The 23,572-nt window shown below is 36.2% G+C and overlaps 1 protein-coding gene across 2 annotated transcripts in view; it reads right to left on the bottom strand.

Annotated features, from left to right (window-relative positions):
- Positions 1 to 23,572, bottom strand: part of GRAMD1C (GRAM domain containing 1C) — a 109,138-nt gene that overhangs the window by 49,026 nt on the left and 36,540 nt on the right. For both annotated transcript variants that reach the window (XM_008065854.2, XM_008065855.2), the window contains exons 4-6: positions 12,687 to 12,790; positions 12,013 to 12,108; positions 6,469 to 6,549 (exon numbers count right to left, since the gene is read on the bottom strand). In XM_008065854.2, the coding sequence (XP_008064045.1) occupies positions 6,469 to 6,549; positions 12,013 to 12,108; positions 12,687 to 12,790 (281 nt within the window). The remainder of the gene's footprint in view (positions 1 to 6,468; positions 6,550 to 12,012; positions 12,109 to 12,686; positions 12,791 to 23,572) is intronic.

Below are 23,572 nucleotides of genomic sequence, written 5' to 3'. Positions count from 1 at the left end.
TGTATTACTCAAAAGTTACGTGAAAGATTAGTTTATAGAATGTTGTAGTTTTGCTGTGTATTTTATGGATTTTTAAAACTTTTTTTTAGAGTATTAAACAAGATAAAGAAATCTAACCAATGTGGCTTTATGACTTTAAAAAACTAGAAAGCAACTGTGGTTTACAAAATTATAGAGGCTACCAGACTATACCAAGCACCTAGCCTTGTGCCTGGCACCTAATACTTCATAAATGGGAGCTGCTATTATTGTTACATATATTAGTGTGTTTTTAAAAAGTCGTTCTTCAACGATCACTAGGAGAATACAAGAAAGATAGTTGTTTGTTTTTTCTAGTTCCCTTTCTGGGTGAATTCTATAGTGCTTAATATTCCAATTAGGACTGTTTTAAAACTGAAATCTCACTTTCAACTTTAAGTTCTGTCTAGTACTTAACACATGATATATGCTTAAACATTTATTTTTGTCTTCTTTATAGAGCAGAAATAGACACCATTCTGTTTAAAATGAGAGTATAGTGTCCACTTGAAACAGAGTTGCAAGTGCATCTTTAAAGATAACCAAATGATCCAAGTACTTCACTGTTGTGAAGATGTAATACACTCCACATGTACACATCAAAAACACAGATATCGGGATTTCTTCAAACAAGAGTGAATTTTACTACCAGCCAACAGATGCAGTGTTTCTTGGCTATGGTGGCCTTCAGTATCCTGGAATTCCCTTTCTTCCTCCCATTTCATAGAGCTCTTTTTCATTAAAGTGCAGAACTCAGTTTCTCAATCGGTTCATCTGTAAACCTGAACTTCATCACTTCCCTGGAGTTTGTTTTTGTAAGGATAATATCCCAATTTACTTGCGAGTGACAAGTGCACGTGTGATTTGCAAATGACACTCGGATTCAGTATACAACCAAGTGCAGGCTGCGGACAACAGTCTTCGGCGCCTCAGTGGAAAAAGGGAACTCACCTCAGGGATTCCCAGCGCACTCGACAACTCGGTATTTGGGGGTGGGGTGAGCCAGGTCCCTATGGCAACCCTGGAGTTTTCAGCCAGGGCTACTAAGAGCACACGACGGTAATTATGACAATGGATCTGAATGTGACGGGCCTGCTGTGGGTGAAGGTGGCTTCCACCGAAGCACAACCTGGAAGGCGGCGTGGAGTAGTGAGGCAGCTCACTCTGTGCACCACTCCAGGCCCTCGCTGGTGTGCCCGGCACGGACCCACTGCTCTAAGCCTCGCCCAGACCAGGAGCACAGGCACGGACAGAGGGGCTTGAACTTGGGCCTCCCAGACAATACAGAGGGGTTTGATCAAACTTGGGATACCCAGCTAGTCACGTCCATTCCCTTGCCGAGACTGTAGGGGTTGGGCTTGGCAAGCTCCCCCAGTCCCCTCCCTTCCAGCTTTCCCTTCCTCTTCCCTAGTGCTAGGCCCCTCCTCCACGCGCCCTGGCTCAGGCAAAGTCAAAGCACCCCAGGACGCTGCTCTGGAAGACCGCTATGGTCCTCAGTGCTGAGTTCAAAAGGACATTCTACCCAAAGGGCCCTGAAGGCCGTAATGTGTCTATTTCAGTTAGGAACTTAGCCGGAAGGAGAGGAAGTTAAGTCCTAGCCTGAGGCGTTTAAGCTCCCCCTGTGAAGAAGCAGTTCTAATTCACTGGAAATCTCTACTACTCTCTCCCTAAACCATTTTAAAAATAGATTTATTGTACTATAATTCACATACCATAAAATTCACCCCCCTTTAAAGTGTATGATTCAGTGGGTGTTAGCATATCCAGAGTTGTACAACCATCACCATGAATTTTAGGACTTGTTCATCAACCCAGAAAGATACCTGAATCTAGCAGCAGTCACTCCTCATTACTCTCTTCTCATGGCAATTACTTTACTTCCTATTTCTAGGAATTACCTTGTTCTGGACATTTCATAAGAATAGAATCCTACAATATGTATTCTTTTGTGGCTGGCTTCTTTCACATGTGCAATGTTCATCCATATTGTAGCACGCATCAGTACATCATTGCTTTTTATAACTGAATAATATTCCATTGTATGGATATACATTTTATTTATCCATCAGTTGATAGACATTTGGATTGTTTTCACTTTTGACTATTATAAATAATGCTGCTATGAACATGAGTACAAGTTTTTTGTATGAACACATGTTTTCAATTAACTTGCACACATATACCTAAAAGTGGAATCGCTGAGTCATGTAGTAACTCTATGTTGAACATTTTGAGGAACTGCCAAACTGTTTTTCAAAGTGGTTGCACCTTTTTACAATCTACCAGCAATGTACTTGAGGGTTCCAATTTCTCCACATCCTCAACAGCATCTTTCTTTGTTTTTAATCTTTTTGCTTTACTGAGGTATAGTTAACAAATAGGAATTGTGTATATTAAAAGTATACAACCTGACCAGGCTCGGTGGCTCAGCCTATAATCCTAGCACTTTGGGAGGCTGAGGCTAGTGGACTGCCTGAGCCCACAGGTTCGAGATCAACCCGGGCAACCTGGAAAGACCTTGTCTCTACAATAAACAAAAAATTAGCCAGGTGTGGTGGCGCATGCCTATAGTTCTGGCTACTTGGAAGGCTGAGGCGGAAGGTTGATGCTGGGGTGGCCATGAGCGAGTCACTGCACTCCAGCCTAGGCAACGAAGCAAGACTCCCAACTCAAAAAAAAAAAAAAAGTATAAAACTTAAAAAAAATTTTTAAAGTATACAACTTAATGTATCGATATATGTATACATAGTGAAATGATCACACAAGCTAATTAACATACCCATCATCTCATGTAGTTATCATTTTCTTTCATTCTCTACCATACAGAACACTTAAGATCTACCCTCTTAGCAAATTTCAAGTATATATGATGAGGGATTCCCCGCCCCAAATAAACCCAAAATTATCTTTTGGAGGGTGGTTACCTTGTAGTAAACTCGAAATTTGTTCCTCCAGATCAAATGGTCAACCAAAGTTTATATCTAGAAGTTTTAAGAAGGCAGTGTCACGATTTACAAAAGAAACATCCCAAGTTGTGGCAAAGAGGTAACTGATTGTTCCCCCAAAACAATGCACCTGCCCACACTGAGCTGAATGTTCAGCAGTTTTTGACCAAAAACAGATGACCCCCATGTTCCACCCTCCCTATTCACCGGATCTCCCCCAAGCAATTTTTTGTTTCCCCAGATGACAAAAAGTCCTCAAAAGAAAGCGTTTTGCAGATGTAAAAGTAGTGAAATAAACAAACAAAAAACTGTCTAAAGCACTAAAGGCATCAAAAGTGATGAGTTCATAGAAGGATTTGTGTTCCTCCAGGTATATTCCCAATTGGGGAACTGCTGGGTCATATGGAAGGTCGATTTCTAGTTCTTTCACAAATCGCCACATTGTCTTCCAAAGAGTTTGTACTAGTCTGCATTCCCACCAACAGTGTAGAAGCGTTCTTTTTTCTACACATCCTCGCCAGCATCTGTTGTTGTTTGTTTTGTTAATGATGGCCATTCTTACAGGGGTTAGGTGGTATCTCAATGTGGTTTTGATTTGCATTTCTCTGATGATTCTATGAAAAAGATACCTGCACACGTATGTTTGTTACAGCTCTATTCACAATAGCAAAAACATGGAACCTACCATGTTGCCCATTGAAGCTGGACTGGATAAAAAAAAAATGTGGTACATATACACAATGGAATATTATGCAGCCATAAAGAAGGACAAATATATGGACTTTGCAGCAAATTGGATGGATTTGGAGTCTATCATACTCAGTGATTTATCACATAAACAAAGAACTGAGTTCCATATGTTCTCACTCATAAGGTGACCTTGAACAATTATAATGCTAAAAGAAAGTGACTGGCAGTAGTGGAAAACTGTCAGGGGAGGGGGGTGGGACTAGCAGTTGAGGGAAACTGCTAGGGGAGGGAGGGGCATACCTCATCAACAAGAGTACCAGACAAGAGGATTGCTTGAGCCCAGGAATTTGAGACCAGCCAACACATTGAGAGCTCATCTCCACAAAAAATCAAGAGTTAGCCGGGCATGGTGGCACACACCTGTAGCCCCAGCTACCCAAGAGACTGAGGCAGAAGGACTGCCTGAGTCCAGGAGGTAGAGGCTGTGACGAACTGTGAACATGCCACTGCATTCCTGCCTGAGTGACACAGTGAGACCCCAACTCAAAAAAACAAAAACAAAAAAATTCACCAATGAAGTCATCTGGGCCCAGGCTTTTCTGTGTGGATAATTTTTTTTATTACTAATTAATCTCTTTCTTTGTCTATTCAGATTTTCTATTTCTACTTCAGTCAGTTTTGGTGGTTGTGACTTTTTAGGTATTTGTTCATTTAATTTAGGGTTACTAACTTGGCATTTAATTGTTCATAATATTCCCTTAAATCCTTTTTATTCTTGGAAAAACAGTAGTAATGTCACCACTTTCACTCCTGAATTTTATTTTTAGTCTTTTCTTCTTTTTTCTTGGTCAGTCTAGCTAAAGGTTTGTTAATTTTGTTGATTTTCTTTTTTTTTTTTTTTTTTTGAGTCTGAGTCTTACTCTGTCACCCAGGTTGGAGTGCAGTGGCATATTACAGCTACTGCAGCGATGACCTCCTGGTCTCAGGCAATCCTTCAACCTCAGTCTTCCAAGTAGCTAGAACTACAGGCATGAGACACCACACCTGACTCGTCTTGGCCTCCCAAAGCACTGGGATTACAGGCTTGAGCCACTGCATCCAGCCTAATTTTTTTATTCATTGTAGAGACAGGGTCTTGCCAAGTTGCCCAGACTGGTCTCAAACCCCTGGGCTCAGGTAATCCTCTCACCTCCACCTCCCAAAGTGTCCGATTATAGGGATGATAGGCATGAGCCACTGTGCCCGGCAATTTTTTTTCTTTTTTGAATATAGGTGTTTCCGGTTAAAAATGCCCCTCTAAATGGCACTTTAGCTGTATTCCATAGGTTTTAGTATACTGTGTTTTTGTTTTCATGTTATTCAAAGTATTTGCTAATTTCTCTTGTCATTTCATTTCTTCTTACACTCATTGGTTATTTTGAAGTGTTCTGCTTCATTTCCACTTTCCGTGAATTTTCCAAATGTCTGTTATTGATTTCTAATTTCACTCCATTGTGGTCAGAGAACATATTTTGCATTAGGTCAGTCCTTTTAAATGTACTGAGCCTTGTTTTATGACCTAGCATATTGTCTATTCTGGAGAATGTTCCATATGGACTTAAGAAGGGTGTATATTCTGCTTTCAATAGGTGGAGAGTCTCATAGATGTCTTTTAGTTCTAGTTAGTTTATAGGTGTTGTTCAAGTCTTATCTTTTCTAGTTGATCTGCTGTCTAGTTGTTCCATCCATCATTGAATGTGAGTTTTAGTCTCCAACTATTATTGCTAAATTGTCTATGTTTCCCTGAAACTCTGCCAGTTTGTGCTTTATATATTTGAGGGCTCTGTACCAGGTGCCTACATGTTTATGACTGTTATGAATTCCAGATGAATTGATCCCTTATTCTTCCTTGTCATTACTAATTTTTACCTTTAAGTTTACTTTGCTTGATATTATGATATTTACTTCTGATCTCTTTTGGTTACTGTTTGCATTTTTCTTCCTTTTACTTTCAATCTATTTGTGCCTTTGACTCTAATGCAAGTCTTATACACAACATATAAACGGATCACATATTTTTTTCATTCTACCTATTTCTGCCTTTTGATTGATTCACATTTAATGACCATTTTGTTATTTGTCTTCTATATGTTTTATGTCTTTTTTATCCTTCTATTCCATTACTGCTTTCTTATGTGTTAAAAAGATGTTTTCTAGTGTACTATTTTAATTCCTTTGATGTTTATTTTTAATGTATTTTTAGTTATTTTCTTGGTGGTTACCCTGAGGATTACAATTAACATCTTAACTTGTAACTATGGATCTTGTTTTGCTTGAAGTTTCTACTTGGAATTTGGATACGCTAGTCAAAATTAAGTTCATAAAAATAAAAAGGAGGCTGGGCACAGTAGCTCAGCCTGTAATCCCAGCACTTTGGAAGGATGAGGCAAGAGGATTGTCTGAGCCCGGGGGTTTGAGACCAGTCTGGGCAATTTGGTGAGACCTTGTCTCTCTACAATAAATCTCACACACACACACACACACACACACACACACACACACACACACAAACTAGGCAGGCATGGTAATGTGCATCTGTAGTTTCAGCTACTTGGAAGGCTGAGGCAGGAAGGATCGCCTAAGCCCAGTAGGTCAAGGCTGTGGTGACCATGAGCATGCCACTGCACTCCAGTCTGAGCAACAGAGTGAGACTCTCACTCACTCACTCAATAAATAAATAAATAAATAGGAGCTCTTCAAGTTCACAAATACTGTATAGATACACACCAGGAGGTTCTTACTGTAATAAGCACCTACCTCTGATAAAAACACTTACCTTATCTAATAATACATTCTGCCATAACCTAAAGATATTGAGGTAACTTCTATCCCTGGCACCAAAAGATGTAAAGAAAAACTGCAAAGAAAAATAAGAGGACAATTTTAGTGTCAGGGAAAATAAGGCAGAAATATTTGTCATTAAGGTCTGTGGGGACTCGCTATTGTCAAAGCAAACTAGAGGTAACCACTGAATACTTTCTATACTGCTTTTATTTAACTTTTTGTTACAATAAAAGAAAAATAGATAATATATTGTATGAACAAGGTGTCTTTGCAAATCATATCTTATAATAAATCACATCTTACAACAAATACAATTTTGTCAGTATTTACTAGGAAAGGGGGCTTGAAATAAGTAGCTACTAAAATCAATCTAAACAAAATTATGAAAAATTTATTTTATTCTGAACTTGCAAAAATATATGAACTGGTTGCCATTTGAGCCAAGTATACAAAATGAATAAGAAAAAATACATGTGAATTTCAGAGACAGATTTATTGTAAGGATTTAATTTTAAATTATATAGTTTTCATAGTCTTCTAAAAACTCCAGAAATACCTAATCTCTGCTAAGAGATTATTAGCTCTTTTAGATATAAGACACCCATGTTAACATTGAACTTTTCTTTGAATGCTATAGAAGAAAGGTAACATGTTTTAATCTACAGTTCTAAGTTTACATTTAACTGATTTTTGCAAAGTCATATTTTAAAATAGGCTTTTATGAGAAAATGTGACAAAAGGCAGCACTAAATACAGTTTCTCTATGTCATCTCTTCCAATCCTCATGACCTTTCATGAATGAGTGGTTACCTTTAGAAAGATAAAAGTTCAGATCTATGCTGAATTTATTAAGTAAAATATCAAACAAATAATATTTAGGGCATTAATGCGTCTCACAGAAAGATTTTAAAGTGTTATTTTCCAGTTTATTAAATTGAAACCTTGCTATATAGTCTTCATAAAGCAAAATTTCTTACAAAGAGCATATGTTCAGGAGCTCCTACAAACAGAATTATATATATAATATGTGAGCTAATGATCACTACTTACTGTTCTTTATTCCATTTTCTTAGTCCAAATTGTTTTGTCTAATTATGATAATCTTACAACCCTGCAATCAGATATATATGATTTTTTAAATCTCCTAGTCTAGCTCATTTTTACCACTGTGTTATGCTTGCTAATTCCCACTTCTTAAACTAAATACCTTGTTATTAACTTCATCCACTCTCACAAACAACCACCACATTTTCAACTCCTTAAAACTCTCAGCTTTCTGGATAATCTACATAAATTACTACCTTCCTTTATTCCATCCTAGATGTCCAACTACAAAAAAAATTAATAAATCGTGATTTAATAATAGCTTTCTTAATTTGGGAAGAATTCTGGATAATGATACCTCTAAGCTTCTGAGGCATCGAACATATTCTAGAACCTAAAACAACTAAAAGTACCAAAACTAATCTTCCTTCCATCAGAGAGTACATAAAAGGGTAAATATTTAGTAGTACCGTTTTCGCTATGATGATGGAAAAAAAAAAAATCATTGAGCTAACATTGTGAGGAAGATGAGACTAGGGTCTCTGCAATTAAATGTCCAGGGTTCATGTTTTAGCTTTCCCACTTATTAATTCTGTGACTTTGGGTCACTTCTCTTTTCTTTAGTTTCCTTGTCTGAAAAATGAGAATAATTGTAGTAGTGGATTTTTGTAAGAAATAAACCAGAAAATATATGTAAAGAGTCTTAAAAAATTAGAAATAAGCTAATGATCAAGGAAACCACCATATATTCACTTTATGAAACACTATACAGCACTTTAAAAACCAGAAATAGGTCTACCTACTGGTGTTGATCTGCAACTCCAAGAAATAATGTTAAGTTGGTTTTTTTTATAATAAGGAGAGCTGATAAACAACACATATAAGAAACCAGAGATAGGTCTATCTACTTGTGCTGATCTGAAACGCCAAAAGATAATGTTGTTTTAAAAAGGAGAGCTGACAAACAATACACATAAGATTGTATGCATTTCCTTTTTTTTTAAAAAAAGAGCCAAACTATATGCTTATATATATGTACATAAACACAAAGGAAGAAGGTCTGAAAGGTCTGAAAAGATATATACCAAGCTGATAGCAATGGCCTCTAGCGGGGGGAAAAGTGGAATTGGGGGTTATGGGCATGAAATGAAGACATTAGTTTTTAAAATGTTTGATGGTTTTACTGCATAATGAAAAGACATATATGTATTAATTGCAAAATTAAGAATTAGTATATTTTAGTTCTTCCCACTCCCTTCCTGAATAGTTCAGCCCTAAGGCATCAGTGGAATGGAGAAAAGTAGGCATCCACACTAGGGGAGCAGGCAGGGGCAGAGGAACTGTAGCCTAAAGCAGGGGTCAGACTAGAAAAGAGGCTTTCCACAGAGAAAAGGCTGCCCTCTTTGGAGTGTCAGAGCCCCAGTGAGTAAAAAGGACCAACACATATGGGGATGATGCAGAATATGGTATGAGAACAAGAACAGTGTGAAAAAAATAGAGGGAAAGGGCACAAGTCAGAGCCCAAGTAGAATCACCATGTAAATAAGTAGCTTGGTGTGAAGTGTGACCATACAAAACATGGTGAAGTGTATGGCCATGAATGAACACAGTTTACAACGGCATGTCAGAGCCACAGCAAGTGAGTGCAGCATAGGTGACAGAGTCCATGAGCATGGTCTTGGGTTAGGGTGTCAGAGCCTAAGCAGGGTGGGGCCAGCAACCACACAAATTGACAGATCAGCACAGAATGTTAGAATATAAGCAGGGAATGGAAGGCATCCCTGTGGAGGGTAACTTGGTGCAGAGCAAAGTGAACTCAGAGAAGGGGCTTGGTATGGGGTGTCAGCCCAAGCAAGATAAAGAGAGTTTTTACATAGTGAGAGCATCTATGTCATGGTGGGACGGGTGGCAGCCTGACTCTAAGTGTCAGAAACCAAGTAGGGTAAAAGGGCATCTCTGGGGAAGAGTGGCAATGGAAATAAAGATTGGTTACATACAGGCCAACTGGTCAAATAAGTAACTATATTAAGGATAATGAAAGCCTGGTTTCTCACTGCCGGGGAAGAATAGAAAGATTGGAGTTATAGAAGGCTTGAAATTGAAGGTATTAGTGCAAATTAATGGTGTTGGATGGATGGATGGATGGATGGATGGATGGATGGATGGATGGATGGATGGACAGACGGATGGACAGATAAATAGATGTATAAGTGGGTGTACATATGTGTGTGCACTATGCATATGGGTGTGTGGTTATATATACACAACGTAAACCCTAGTTCTGCTTACTTAGAATATTTGGAAATGCCCCAACAGCAAAGAACGTACTGGCTTCTAAATACTGGTTTCTTCTAAAAGGAACCAGGACTCCTTGGAGAAGTGACCACTTCCACAACTAGGGCAGGGAAAACCTAAAACGTTTTGTGACAAAAGGCAAGGAAATGCTCAGACACACTGAGAATAGCTAAAAAGACGCCAGAGACAACTTGAGGGGGTTCCCAGTGGTCAAATTTAGGACAATTTGAGCATCAAAATAATTATAGTAGCAGATTATAACTCACTGAATAGAAAATCACAAGTTCATACTGATATAATAAATAAATTTAAAGTACGGTAAGAATGGTATATTTACATAGTTTCAAAGTACCTTGCCACAAAATACTTATTATTATAAAGGAAAACGGACTAACTTTCTAGGAAAGCCTGCAGACACCACCTTAAATAAATGATCAAAGTAAATATCATCAGTAATGGTACAAATTGAAATCATGTGCTATCTGACAGGATGCAACAGGAAGAACAGAGCATCACTTTTATGTATTTCTTCCAAAACTGCATAACCTAAATTTAATCACAGGGAAACATCAGACAAACACAAATTGAAGGATATCCTACAAAATAACTGACCTGTAATCTTTAAAAGTGTCAAAGACATAAAAGTCAAAAAAAGACTAAAGAACTCTTCCAGGAAATTAAAGACCATGATAACTAATTATAATGATAACTAAATGTAAAAGTCTGACCTGTGTCTATTTGCTATAAAAGACATTATTGGGATAATTGTAGAAATTGAATGGTATCTGAAGATTAAGCAATGGTAACATATTAATGTTAATTTATTGATTTTGATGGTTATATTGTGGTTAAGCAAGATAATGTCTTTGTTGAAAATACATGCCAGAATATCTAAGGTGATGAGGGATCAGAATGAGAATTTATTCTCAAATAGTACAGGGGGAAAAAATCCTTTGTACTGCACTTGGAAGTATTCTGTAGAGATGAAATTGTTAAACATAAAAATGACCAAGTGTGGTGGCACACACCTGTAATCCCAGCTACTGGGAAGGCTGAGGTGGAAGAATCATTGAACCCAGGAGTTTAAGGCTTGTCTGGGCAACATAATGAGACCCTATCACTAAAATAAATAAATAAATAAGACTTAAAGTGGCCAGGCAAGGTGGTTCATGCTTGCAGTCTCTTTGGGAGGTGGAGGTGAGAGGATTGTCTGAGTCCAGGGATTTGAGGCCTAGCCTGGGCAACTTGGCAAGACCTTGTCTCTACAATGAATCAAAAAAGTTAGCTGGGCATAGTGGTGCAAGCCTGTAGTTCCAGCTACTTGGAAGGCTGAGGCAGAAAAATTGCCTGAGCCCAGTAGGTTAAGGCTGTGGTAGCCATGAGCAGGCTATTGCACTCTAGCCTGGGCAAAAGAATGAGATTCCAACTCGAACAAACAAACAAAAAAACCCAGCCTTATAGTGCATTTAAAGGAAACTTTATAAGAGCAAAAACTATAATTACAAATATTTAACATCACAGTACTATTTCTGTTTCTCTCTCCATCCCTCCCTCCCTCCACTTCTTTCCTTCTCTTTCCTTTTTTGCTTTCTTTCTTTCATTTCTGTCTTTTCATTCCTTCTTTCCTTCTTTTTCTTTCTCAGCATTATGCTTCTAATGTTACACACGGGGCCCTAATCAATTTTCCAGGTGGCTATAGAAAGATTCCTCAAACGGCCCCACTAAAAAATGGCAGATATTGTAGGAAATAATAAAAATGATGGCAGTTAAAGATAACTGTTATTTTTAAAAGGATTATAATGATTATGTATTTATTTGTATGCTACCCAAATCTCTGTTCACCAGGAATATTTGTTCCTATTAGTTGCTATTAGGCAGTTATTATTGACTAAACAACAATCATGGAATTATCAGGGTATTTAGAAATAATAAGAACATGTTGCTAATGTTTACCCCACCTACCTCTTACAATGAAGAAATGAAAAACATGGGTAAAAGTTCTCTTCAAACTGTAAAGTATAAAAATAGCAGTCAAAGTTAATCACTAATAACTATTTATATATACAGAAATCTCCTATTAAGGAAAATGTATCTCTAGCAGACACTCCTAACTCCAAGAACTGCCTATATTCCCAACATTAATGATCTGAATTTTTAGATTATTATGTAATATAGCAAAGGCAGAAAAGTTTTTCACCTTTTCACCCTCTGTGATGATCTGGATAGCATTTGGGATAAGTCGAGCAGTTTTCTCCTTGGTCATGAAGGTTATATTCTTTAAAGCAATAGAAATCTAAACACACAAAAGAATTTAAAAAATTTTTTTCAGAAATATATACCACACAAAATACCAAGTATCATATCAATCTGATCCAGAATATTCTGTTGAAAAACCTGAATGTGTTAATACGCATGTGATTGCATTCTCTGAGAAAAACAGGGTAAGCAGTCAGACATTCTTCCCTTTGGTATTCTGCCCCCCGCCCCCAACTCCTGTATCTAACATTAGGACAAAGTGTGAAAAGGCATGTGGGTGTTCATGTTCCACAATAACACACAAAACCCAGACAGTCTGTCACATAAGACATGGTTTTGGAATCCTATAGACATATGTTCAAGCTTTTTTCAACCTGAAATCTCTTTTTCTAACTCTATTAAATAAGTACAAATGGAGCTAAACGTATTAAGTTAAAAATATATTACACAGTATATACAACATGTAAATGCATTTACTCATACAGAAGTATAGATACACAAATATATAAAAATTAACTTTGGAATAATCTAAAGTACATTGCTTTCGGAGGAACTATATATATATTTCTATCCATGCAATTATTTGTATCAACAAATCAAATACAAAAGTCTTACTGTAGTTTCCCATCTGAAAATGTTGCTATAGAAACATAGCCAGTTTTCTGAAAGGTATAGTCGTCCCTGAAGCAAAATGTCCCTCTGAAGAGCACAAGCATAATCTGTATACACAAAAATAAGAAACAGCTTATTCACAAAAATCTGGCAACTTAATAAACCTTATACTATTTAAACACATGAAAAGTCATCACTTTTTATTTATTCATTCATTCATTCATATACTTTGGACATCATAAGACAGATATTTTGCTGTACACTAGGGTTAGCAGAAATGACTCTTGCTCTCATGGAACACAATGTAGAGGGAAGGTAGAAAATAAACAAATAAATACAAAAATAAGTATGATATTACCAAAATGTAAAGTAAGTCATGAGAACATATAGTAAGGGCTATGTAGCTATGGGGGACAGGGCAGAAAGAGAGTATATCAGGAAAGATTCCCCCGAAAAAGTGGTCTTTAAACTAAGATATAAAGATCAACAAAGATCTGGCAGAATCATGAGAAAGCAGCCCATGCAAAGGTCCTTTGGTAGAAAGATATACAGCATATTTGAGGAATTATAAAAAGATAGATCTCTGGGCTGGAGAAGCTAGATTATGTAAGGTCTCACAGGCTATGGTAGGCTGTGGATTTCATGAGAAGCCACTGATGAGCTTTAAGGGGAAGAGGCATGATCAGAAGTGTATTATTAAGGACAACTTAATTCACACACTGCGAGAGTGGATTCTGATACATTAGTTGAAAGTCTATGGAAATGCTGAGGTGATTCAGACCTTCTCAGAAGGTGACAATAAGAGACAGAACAGTTCTATTCAGAGTATTCAGGAGGTAGTACTGATGGGGAATTTGTGACTGATTAGATGTTGGACAAGGATAAAGGACAGATCAAAGATGACTCAGAAAGTTGTAGACATTTTAAGTCAGTTTCAGAGTTGATCCTCTTTATCTCATCACTGATATCCAGCAAAATGAAGAGTCTACCTACCAAACCAAGTTAATACCATGCCTCTAAGACTGAGTTCTGGCTCTGTGGCTAATGTAAACTGTATTGCTAAATTATCAATAATACAAGATATAAAGAATTGCTATGAGGAGATTTAGCTTAACTGCTAAATTTTAAAAGACTATAATGAGCAATTTTAGGTAAATGTCGCATAGAAGATGTTTAAACTTAGTCATGTTAAATGCAAATACTAAAATATGAGCAAAGGAATTTCAGTCATTCATAATGCTTCCTTCGGCAAAACAAAACTGAGATGCCACCAAACACAAATTCCTTGTAAATAATTAAGCAGATTAAGTTACTCATTACCTAGTATGCATCTTTAAAACAGAGATTAGGTTAAAGGTCATCTTCAGGTGTCCTGAAATTTTTAAACCACTGAAACATTTTTCAATTCAATGCTCCTCAAACTGCAAATCAGAACTACCTGGCAGACTTATTAAAACAAAGTTTTCTAAGCCTTTCCTCCAGAATATCTGATTAAATAGATCTGGACTGAGGCTGAGCCTGCATGTCTAACAAGGTGATGCCAGTGTTACTAGTCTATGGACCACACTTTGAGAACCACTGTTATTTTACATTAACTATAGTCAAAGATATATAGTAATTACCTGGATTATTTTACCTGAAAACTACTTGATATAAATTGGCAGAATTTTTTGGTGGTTTTCCTAAAGTGGGTATGTTTTATCATAATAAATTTATACCTTAATAAAATTGATTTTTTAAAACAGCTTTCTGGCAATATGTCCTATGTAAGAAACAAAACTTTTTTTCAAGCAAAAGTATTTCACTCTATTTTTGCTTCCAATTTTCCTACTGATAAAGCATGTACCACAGTTAATAATCAGCATTTCAGGATGTAATATTCTACCTGATCTGAGTCATATTAACAATCTGATTAATTTAGAATGGAATAAGAAAATAATGTTTATCAAAAATAGTTTTATGGATTTTTAGCTTTATAATTGGTTACTATTAATAGAGTAAAATTAAAGATGTTAACCAAGAAACTTAGTTCACTTTCATGCATGCATTAAAATCAATTTACAAGCTATTATATGAACAATTTTGACACAATTGAGGGGCCCCAATACCAAAAGATGTATTTAGTAATTGCAACATAACAAGGGAAGTAGTACAAAGTGCTATGGAATTCAGGTGGAGTGAATCAGTACCATACACTTCCAGAGTAAGCTTGCATGCAACAAGTGGTACACACATATTTACAGAAACAAAATTTACTATTTAGTTTTACTGAACAACTTATCATATCTACCCATAGGAAAGTAACAATGAGTTAAGAGAATGTATTTTTTTAAACAATCATATCAGGAAATATATATCCAAAAGTATTCCTTTCTAACAGCAATCATCTTTGGGAGCCCAGTAATTCTGGTATTGTCAAAAACAAACAAACAAAACACTCTTTGAAACAATTTTTTAGGATTCCTTTCAGTATAGCAATTAAATGACAAAAGATAACCATTCTCACATTTTAATACTTTACATTTTTTTAATTTATTATTTGCTTTCTACCTGAAACAACTGTAAGAATAAAAGCAAATTTTAAAAAATTAATTTTTCCTGCTGTAAAACGGTAGACACCACCTCCTCCCTCCTCTTAGAGCCCTTTCTTTAGAAAACTTATAAATCTTTTCTCTGCTCCTTTGAAGATGTGAATCTCTTAAAAATCTACATAGACCTTTGCCAGTTTTAAAACCCAGGAATGTTTTCTCAAGGATCTGGGAGCAATCTTTTTGCAATGTAAACATCAAGGGAGATAGCACCTCAATCTCCTAGTTTCTGCAAGAAGGTAGGAGCCTAACCTCAGTGGGTGCCAGCTCCAAAACTACTTCTTGTCATAAAGACAGGAGTTCGTTTTTCTTTGGATTAAGACCATTAGATAACACTGACAGTTACCCCAATTACCAGGTAAATTTAGGGCGAACGATGTGTGACAAATGGTGATGCCAAATCGTCTTACTTGAAGACTACTTATCATTCTTTAAAGCATGTCACGTAATGGGCTAAATCTGCTTGGCTATATAGCAGTGAGTTTTCTTTCTGCCTTTGCAATATCTTCTGCGGATTGCCTGTGATGCACATCACATTCTGGTTTCATGTTAATCAATAATAAAGTGCTTTTGTTTCTTCTACTTTTGCAGAAAGGTTTTCTAAGTTGGTAGGAGATTTTGTACTTAATTAAATTTCTCCAATACAACATTTTCCAGCTTGTACATCTACCTTGTTACTCAGCTAATCAGAGTTAGATGAAGAAAATAGAAATGTTTTGAGCACTGACATCACTGAAAAAAGTATACAGGCCCCCAAGCTGAACACTTTCAAAGGGATACACAAATTTACAAGTGTAAATACTGTTATTTTAGAAAAAATCAGCACATAGATAGTCTAGTCCAACTTGGGAGGAATACTAGACATGTATTTATTTCCTCCTTCTGAAAAAATCCCAATTCTTTTGAGATGACAGGGAAGATGTATAAGATATTGAATTCATAACAGTGGTAAGGGGTGGACATAAGAATGGGTACATTAGCAGGTTGAAAGTTGGGATAAGGTTTTCAAAGTCAGAGAGTATATACCAATAGACAGATTGTAGAGAAAGCCTCAGCTCAAAAAATGCACAGGAGAAGGTGAAGCAGAGATAAAGCCATTCTTCCTGACATCTGCACGCTTAGAATCAGCTGGTACAAAGAGGGTTTGCTAGAATAGGGACAGATGGCAGGTCTGACTAATGAAGGTCACATTCACCACCGCCTCTAACACAGTGCTAGTTTTTACCCCCAAGCTCTAATGTAAGAAAAATATAAGCCGTATGCTTAGGAAAGGCTACAGCTCCTAGCGTAAATGATGTCCCAGAGACAAGGTCTCATTTTGGCATTTTAGGTTCTGGGTGGAAATCCCAATCTGTCTCCTCTCTGCACAAACTGAAGATCTGTTAGTTAACATGCCTTCTTCCTACCTTCCCAGACAGATAGGGTAAACAGAGGTATAGGTATACAGTGGTAATCCATCTCAACTGTTTAACCAATTAAGTCCTTCATCGAATAAAAGGACAACCCTAAGGGTGCCTGCATAATCAACGTTTGTATACCTAACCCTGAATTGTACCCCACATCTTTATAATAAAAAAATTTTAAAAAAAAGAAAAGGACAACTCTAAGACTATATCATTCATATTCTCTCAGTAAACATGTTTTCACACCTACTCTCCCATTTTTCCACTCCCAGGCCCCCCCACTACAATTCAGTCCCAACTCATCTCAGTTTTTTTTTTAACTCCAAAAACAAATTAGAAAGACTACTCTTTCCCTATTGCCTAATTAGGGACTATCTATACCTTGAAAGTTGAATAAAACTATCTGTAAAAATATCTGGGCATAGGGCTTTTTGTTGGGTAGACTTTTGACTAATAAAATTTCTTTACGGATTATAGATTCTTTAAGTAATAGATATTATGCTCCTCCTAATACATTTCAGTACATTACAGCCCAATTTCCAACCACCAGCATATTTCAATCATTTTACCCAAAGACTTTCTCTCCCCACTAAGAGCCTCATTCTGCCTATATTCATGGTAGGCCAGAAGTGTGGTATAACTAATGAATCCCCAGAATACCATATATTTCTAGAAGTAGAATTGCTGGGTCAAATATTTAATTTTAATATTTATTTAGTCAAGATTACACAAGAAAAAGAAAGGTGCAAATGAATATTAGGAGTAAAAAAAAGTAGACATATATACTGGCACTAAAGTAAACTTTTAGAAATATTCTAGGAATCGTTAGTTGCCCTAATTATAGCAACTAACAAATTAATTACAAGGACTACACTCCATCAGAAGCTACTATATGCCCTTCAACTATATTTATCACTGTTCAAATGTTTGGTTAATTCACATATACATGTACGAAAAAGGTTTTCATGGGTGAAGTAAGCAGCCTGTTCATCAGGATACTGGATGCTAGACAGGAGGTCACGTTGGTGAAAATCAATCTTATCAATATGCATAAATTGATTAAAATATTTTAGAGACCTTCCTCACTATTATTTGTACGAAGTATAAAAATCTAGTAAGGCTTTCATTCAGTATGTACTTAATTTTCTAGCTCAGAGCTTCACAAACTTTAACATGCATATAAATGACCTGGGATGCTTGGAATTCTTCTGCCCTCTCCTCACTGATGTAATTATCCGAGCATTTATTTACATTAGTATGGACTCATGGATATTTTGTTCTTCAGGTTATAATCCAGTTTTTTGTTTGTTTTTTTCTCTCAAGATATTCACATTTTGGCCACTGGGAACTCTTTCAAGTTGGCTCTAGCTGTTTTTTTTTTTAGCACTTCCTTACTTTCTAACACTATAAGATGCTCCAAGCTCACTCATCTTGTATTTTCACTGCTCCAGCCCTAGCCTGGCACAGTTCTTCGAGTAGTTCTGGTTCCTTTTTTTGGAGAATGGTATTTAAAGACCAAGATCTGGCTGGGCTCCGTGGCTCAACCTGTAATCCCGTGCTTTGGGAGGCTGAGGTGAGTGGATTACCTGAGCCCATGGGTTCGAGACCCTCCTGGGCAACTTGGCGAGACCTCATCTCTACAATAATTACAAATCAGCCGGGCGTGGTAGCACATGCCTGTAATTCCGGCTACTCGGAAGGCTGAGGTGGAAGGATCGCCGGAGCCCAGCAGGTCGAGGCTGCGGTGGCCAGGAGCAGCCACTGCACTCCAGTCTGGGCCACATAGTGACACTCCAACTCAAAAAAACAAAAACAAACAAGCAAACAAAAAAGACCAAGATCTGGGTTCTTGCTGGGATTATTACTGTTTTAAGGCCCTCTCAGCAGACAAAGCTAGAGAATAAATGTAAATATACTAATCCATCCTTCAGTGCAGTTATGTCACTCATTTGTAACAGTTTCACTTAATACAGTCAGCATTCCAGTCTCATATCTAATATACTAGTTAATTTTAAATTTTTTAAACAACAAAGTTCCCTCTATAAAGATTTGAGAAATATACAGAGCTGTGTAACTACTACTAAAGTAACATAAAGAACCAGTCCATCACCCTAAATGTTTTCCTGTGCAGCCATTATCCCTGACACACCACAGCAATCATAGCTATTTTCTATCCCTATAATTTTATGTTTTCCAGGATGCCATATAAACTGAATCGTATATATGTAGATTTTGACTTTTTTCTTTTTTCATTCATAAAGATGCATTTAAGATTTGTCCATGTTGCTGTGTATGTATCAATCCTTTTTATTGCTGAATAGTAAGTATTCCATTATATAAATGTACCAATTTGCTTATTTATTCACCTGCTGAATAACATCAATGCCATCCAAAGTATTCCATTATATAAATGTACCAATTTGTTTATTTATTCACCTCCTGAATAACATCAATGCCATCCAAAGTGGCTGTATCATTTTGTATTCCCACCACTAACGGGCGAGAGTTCCTGTTGCTTTGTATTCTCACTACAATTTAGAATTGTCAGGTTTTTGTTTGTTTTTTAATTTTTTACAATTCTAGTAGGTATGTAGCTTATTTAATTGTGCTTTTAATGTGCATCTCCCTATGATAACTGATGCTAAGTAATTTTTCTTATGTTTATTTACTATTCATATTTATTATTTGGTAAAATATCTGCCTTTTTTGTTGGGTTATTTGTGTTTTTATTATTGACTTTTAAGAATAATTATATTCTAGATAAAAATTTTTAAATCAGATATGTGATTATCTAATCTTTTCTCCCAGTATGTGGCTTGTATTTTTATTCTCTTAACTGTAACTTTTGCATAGGAAAAAATTAATTTTTATCTGTTTTCTTTTCTAGATCATGCTTTTGTGTTATATCTAAAAATTCACTGCCAAACCCAAGACCACAGAGATTTTTTTTTTCTTTTTTTTGTGTTGGAGTCTTACTCTGTCGTCCAGACTAGAGTGCAGTGGCACATTCACGGCCACCCCAGCTTCGACCTACTGGGCTCCAGCAATCCTTCTGCCTCAGCCTCCTAAGTAGCTGGAACTACAGACACACGCTACCATGCCCGGCTAATTTTTTTCTTTATTTATTATAGACAAGGTCTCGCCCAAGTTGCCCAAGCTGGTAGCAAACCCGCTAGCTCAGGCAATCCACTTGCCTCGGCCTCCCAAAGTACTGGGATTACAAGCTGAGCCACCAAGCCCGGCCAGGTCACAGATTTTCTCTAGAAAAACACAGATGTTCATCTTCCAGAAGCTTTATAGATGTTTTACATTTAGCTTTCCAGAAGCTTTATAAATGTTTTACATTTAGGTTTATGATCCATTTTGATTTAATTACTGGAAAAAGTATGAGGTATACACCAAGATTCATTTCTTTGGCATATGGATATCTAATTGTTTCAGCATCATTTGTTGAAAAGACTATTCTTTCTCCACTGAATTGCCTTTGCACCTCTGTCAAAAATCATTTACCATATTTGTATAAATTTATATGAGCTTCTTTTTCTGTTCCATCGCGCTAAAGACCTATCTTTTTGCAAATTCCACACTACCTTGATTATTATGGCTTTATAATAAGTCTTGAAATCAAGTAGTATGTGTCTTTCAGGTTTGCTCTTTTTCAGAATTTATTTGGCTATTCTAATTATTTTATTTTTCAATATAAATTTTTAAATCAGGTTGTCAATATCTGTGAAAAAGCGTGCTGAGATTTTGTTTGGAGAGAGTTGAATCTTAACAATATTGAGTCTTCCAATTCATAAACATTTATTTAGGTCTTCTTTTACTTCTTTTATCAGTGTTTTACAATTTTCAGCATTCAGAGCCTGCACATTTGTTAGATGTATACAGAGCACTTTATTTGGGGGAATGCCTGATGCAAATGGTATTTTTAAATTCAAATTCAAAATGTTCACTTTTTCTTTTCATTGTTTATTCTCTTTTATATGAACCTTCAATCCTGTGACCTTGCTAAACCCATACATTAATTCTAGAAGATTTTTCATAGATTGAGATTTTCTACATGAGTAATCATGTCTTATTTATTTATCTATTTATGTCTTTTGTAGAGATGAGTTTTCACTATGCTGCCCAGGCTGGTCTAGAGCTCTTGACTTCAAGCAATTCTCCCACTTCAAACTCCCAAGTGTTGGAATTACAGGCGTTAGCCACCATGCCCAGCCAAAAATCATGTCTTCTCACAAGAAAGTTGAGCCGGGCTCAGTGGCTCAGCCTGTAATCCTGCGCCTTTGGGAGGTTGAGGTGAGTGGATTGCCTGAGCCTGTGGGTTCGAGACCCGCCTGGGCAGTGAGACCTCATCTCTACAATAAATCAAAAAATTAGCCAGGCGTGGTAGCGCATGCCTGTAATTCTGGCTACTTGAAAGGCTAAGGCGGAAGGATCGCCGGAGTCCAACAGGTCGAGGCTGCAGTGGTCAGGAGCAGCCACTGCACTCCAGTCTGGACAACAGAGTGAGACTCCAACTCAAAAAAAACAAAAACAAAGAAAGTTATCTTTTTATCTTTCCATTTGGTATACCTTTTATTTCCTTTTCTAGCCTCATTTCATTTATTGCATTTAAAAAATTCCAGTACAATGTTGAGTATGAGTGGTAAGAGAGACATCTTTACCTTGTTCCTAATTTTATAAACTATGAATACATTCACTCACTTATCATAAAGTATGATGTTAACTATAGCTTTTTCATAGAAGACGTCTGCTTCTATTCCTAGCTTGCTGAAAGTTTTAGCTTGCTGAAAGTTTTTATTATGAATGGATGTCAAATTTTGCCAAATACTTTCTCTGCATCTATTGAAATGATTTAAGGTTTTTCATATTTAGTCTGTTAATATGGTAAATTACATTGATTGATTTTTTTGAGTATTGAACCAACCTTGCATTCCTACAGTGAACCAGGTCATAATCCATTATGCTTTTTATATATTGCTGAATTTGATTTGCTAATATATATACACAATAGGCTTTTCTTGACTATGTTAATGAGAGATATTAGTCTGTAGTTTTCTTTTTTGGTAATGTTTTTGTCTAGTTTGGGTATTATAGTAATACTGGTCTCATAAAATAAGATGAAATATGACCCCTCTTATAGTTCAGAAGAGATGTACTATTTCTTTCTCAAATGTTTGGTAGAATTCACCACTGAAGCTATCTAAGCCCAGTTTTCTTTTTGGAAAGTTTTTAACTACAAATTTAATTTATTTAATAGGCATAGGGCTATCTCAGGCTATCTGTTTCTTATGCAAGTTTTGGTAGTTTGTGTCTTTCAAGGAATTGGTTCATTTTATCTAAGTCATTGAATGTATAGGCATGGAGATATTCATAGTATTTCCTTATTACCTTATTATCCTTTTAATGTCCCTGGGATCAGTAGTGGTGACCCTTCCTTCATTCCTAATATTGGTAATCTATGTCTTCTTTTCTTGATCATCTGGGATCTAGGTTTATCAGCTTTACTATCTTTTCAAAGAATCAGCATTGGTTTCTTTTTTTCCTCTATTTTTTCTGTTTTAAATTTCATTGAATTATTCTCTAATCTTTATCAATTATTTCCTTATGTTTGCTCTAGTTTTAATTTCCTTTATCTGTAGCTTTATGAGATATAAATTTAAATTACAATTTTACTCCTTTTTGTTTCCTAATATATTCCTTTAATGTTATAAATTTTCTTCTATGTACCACTTTAGCTATATCCCACAAGTTATATTTTTTCATTTTCATTTAGTTCAACTGTATTTCCCACTTTATCATCTCTAGATTCTTACAATTCTCTGTACCCTTGAATACTATGATCCTCCTTTCTTTTGGATATTCACACACACTCTTTGACCTATCCTTCTGAATCTTTGACTAGTTTATTCTTTTGCTACTATTGCTATGATTCTATTTTTACTGTTCTTTTAACTCTGTATGTTATTCATTGTTGAGGTAATCTATTCTCCTGATTTTAAATGACACAGATATTCATTTATTCAATCATTCATTCATCTCTCCATCAGCTATGACTTCATTATTACCTACTGTAAGTGCAATACTGTCCTAGGTATCAGGGTTACAAAAGCAAAAACTAAAGATAATGGTTCAGTAAATAGATAATAGAGGACAGAACAAATTTTTAAAAAAATACAAGGCAATAATTTAAACACTAAGCAGGAATATCTACCCAGAGGTGTCATTTAACACAACAGTGGGAACTGATCATGGTGCTGAATCAGAGTTCTATACGGCTTTTCTATGTCAAATATAAACTTTTTAGTTGCCGGATCATGGGAAGATCTAGGAAATCTTAAAAGAGAGGTCAGGACAGCCAAGATACTGAGTCACTTGGGAGGCTTAGACTGTGGCTATGTACCAGACCATTATTTAACAATTACAACTGCTAGTAGCTTAGTATCAGACCTGAACTGAACACAGTCAAATTTATAGTTAAAGGCTTCCCTAAATGAGTGATACTTAAGTTTTAAACTATAAATAAAAAATAGGTAGGTACAGAGCAGAGAAAATAGCTCTAGGCAAAATGAAGTTAAAAGGCCTAGAAGTTAAAAGAAATAACATGTATAAAAAATTTAGACTTTTGGAGGGCCAGATATTATAGGAAACTTAATGAAAGATAAGGTGAGAGAGGATACATAACATATATAAAAGGCTTTATAAGTTAGCAAGTTGATCATTATTCTAAGGTCTCTGGAATGCCATTCCAATCTGATCAGATTTGCATTTTTGAAAAACTACTGTAGCTACAGGACAGAGAATAGACTGAAGCCATGCAAGACTGACTAAGAGAGAGATTAGTTAGAAGGCTACTATGATATATACCAAATCTTTATTTCAAGATAATATTTTA

This window comes from Carlito syrichta, unplaced genomic scaffold, assembly GCF_000164805.1.
Source record: "Carlito syrichta isolate Samal-C Ts95f unplaced genomic scaffold, Tarsius_syrichta-2.0.1 Scaffold308815, whole genome shotgun sequence".
Lineage (NCBI taxonomy): Eukaryota > Metazoa > Chordata > Mammalia > Primates > Tarsiidae > Carlito > Carlito syrichta.
Note: the sequence above shows the minus strand (reverse complement) of the source record. Positions and strands in the feature narration are given on the sequence as shown.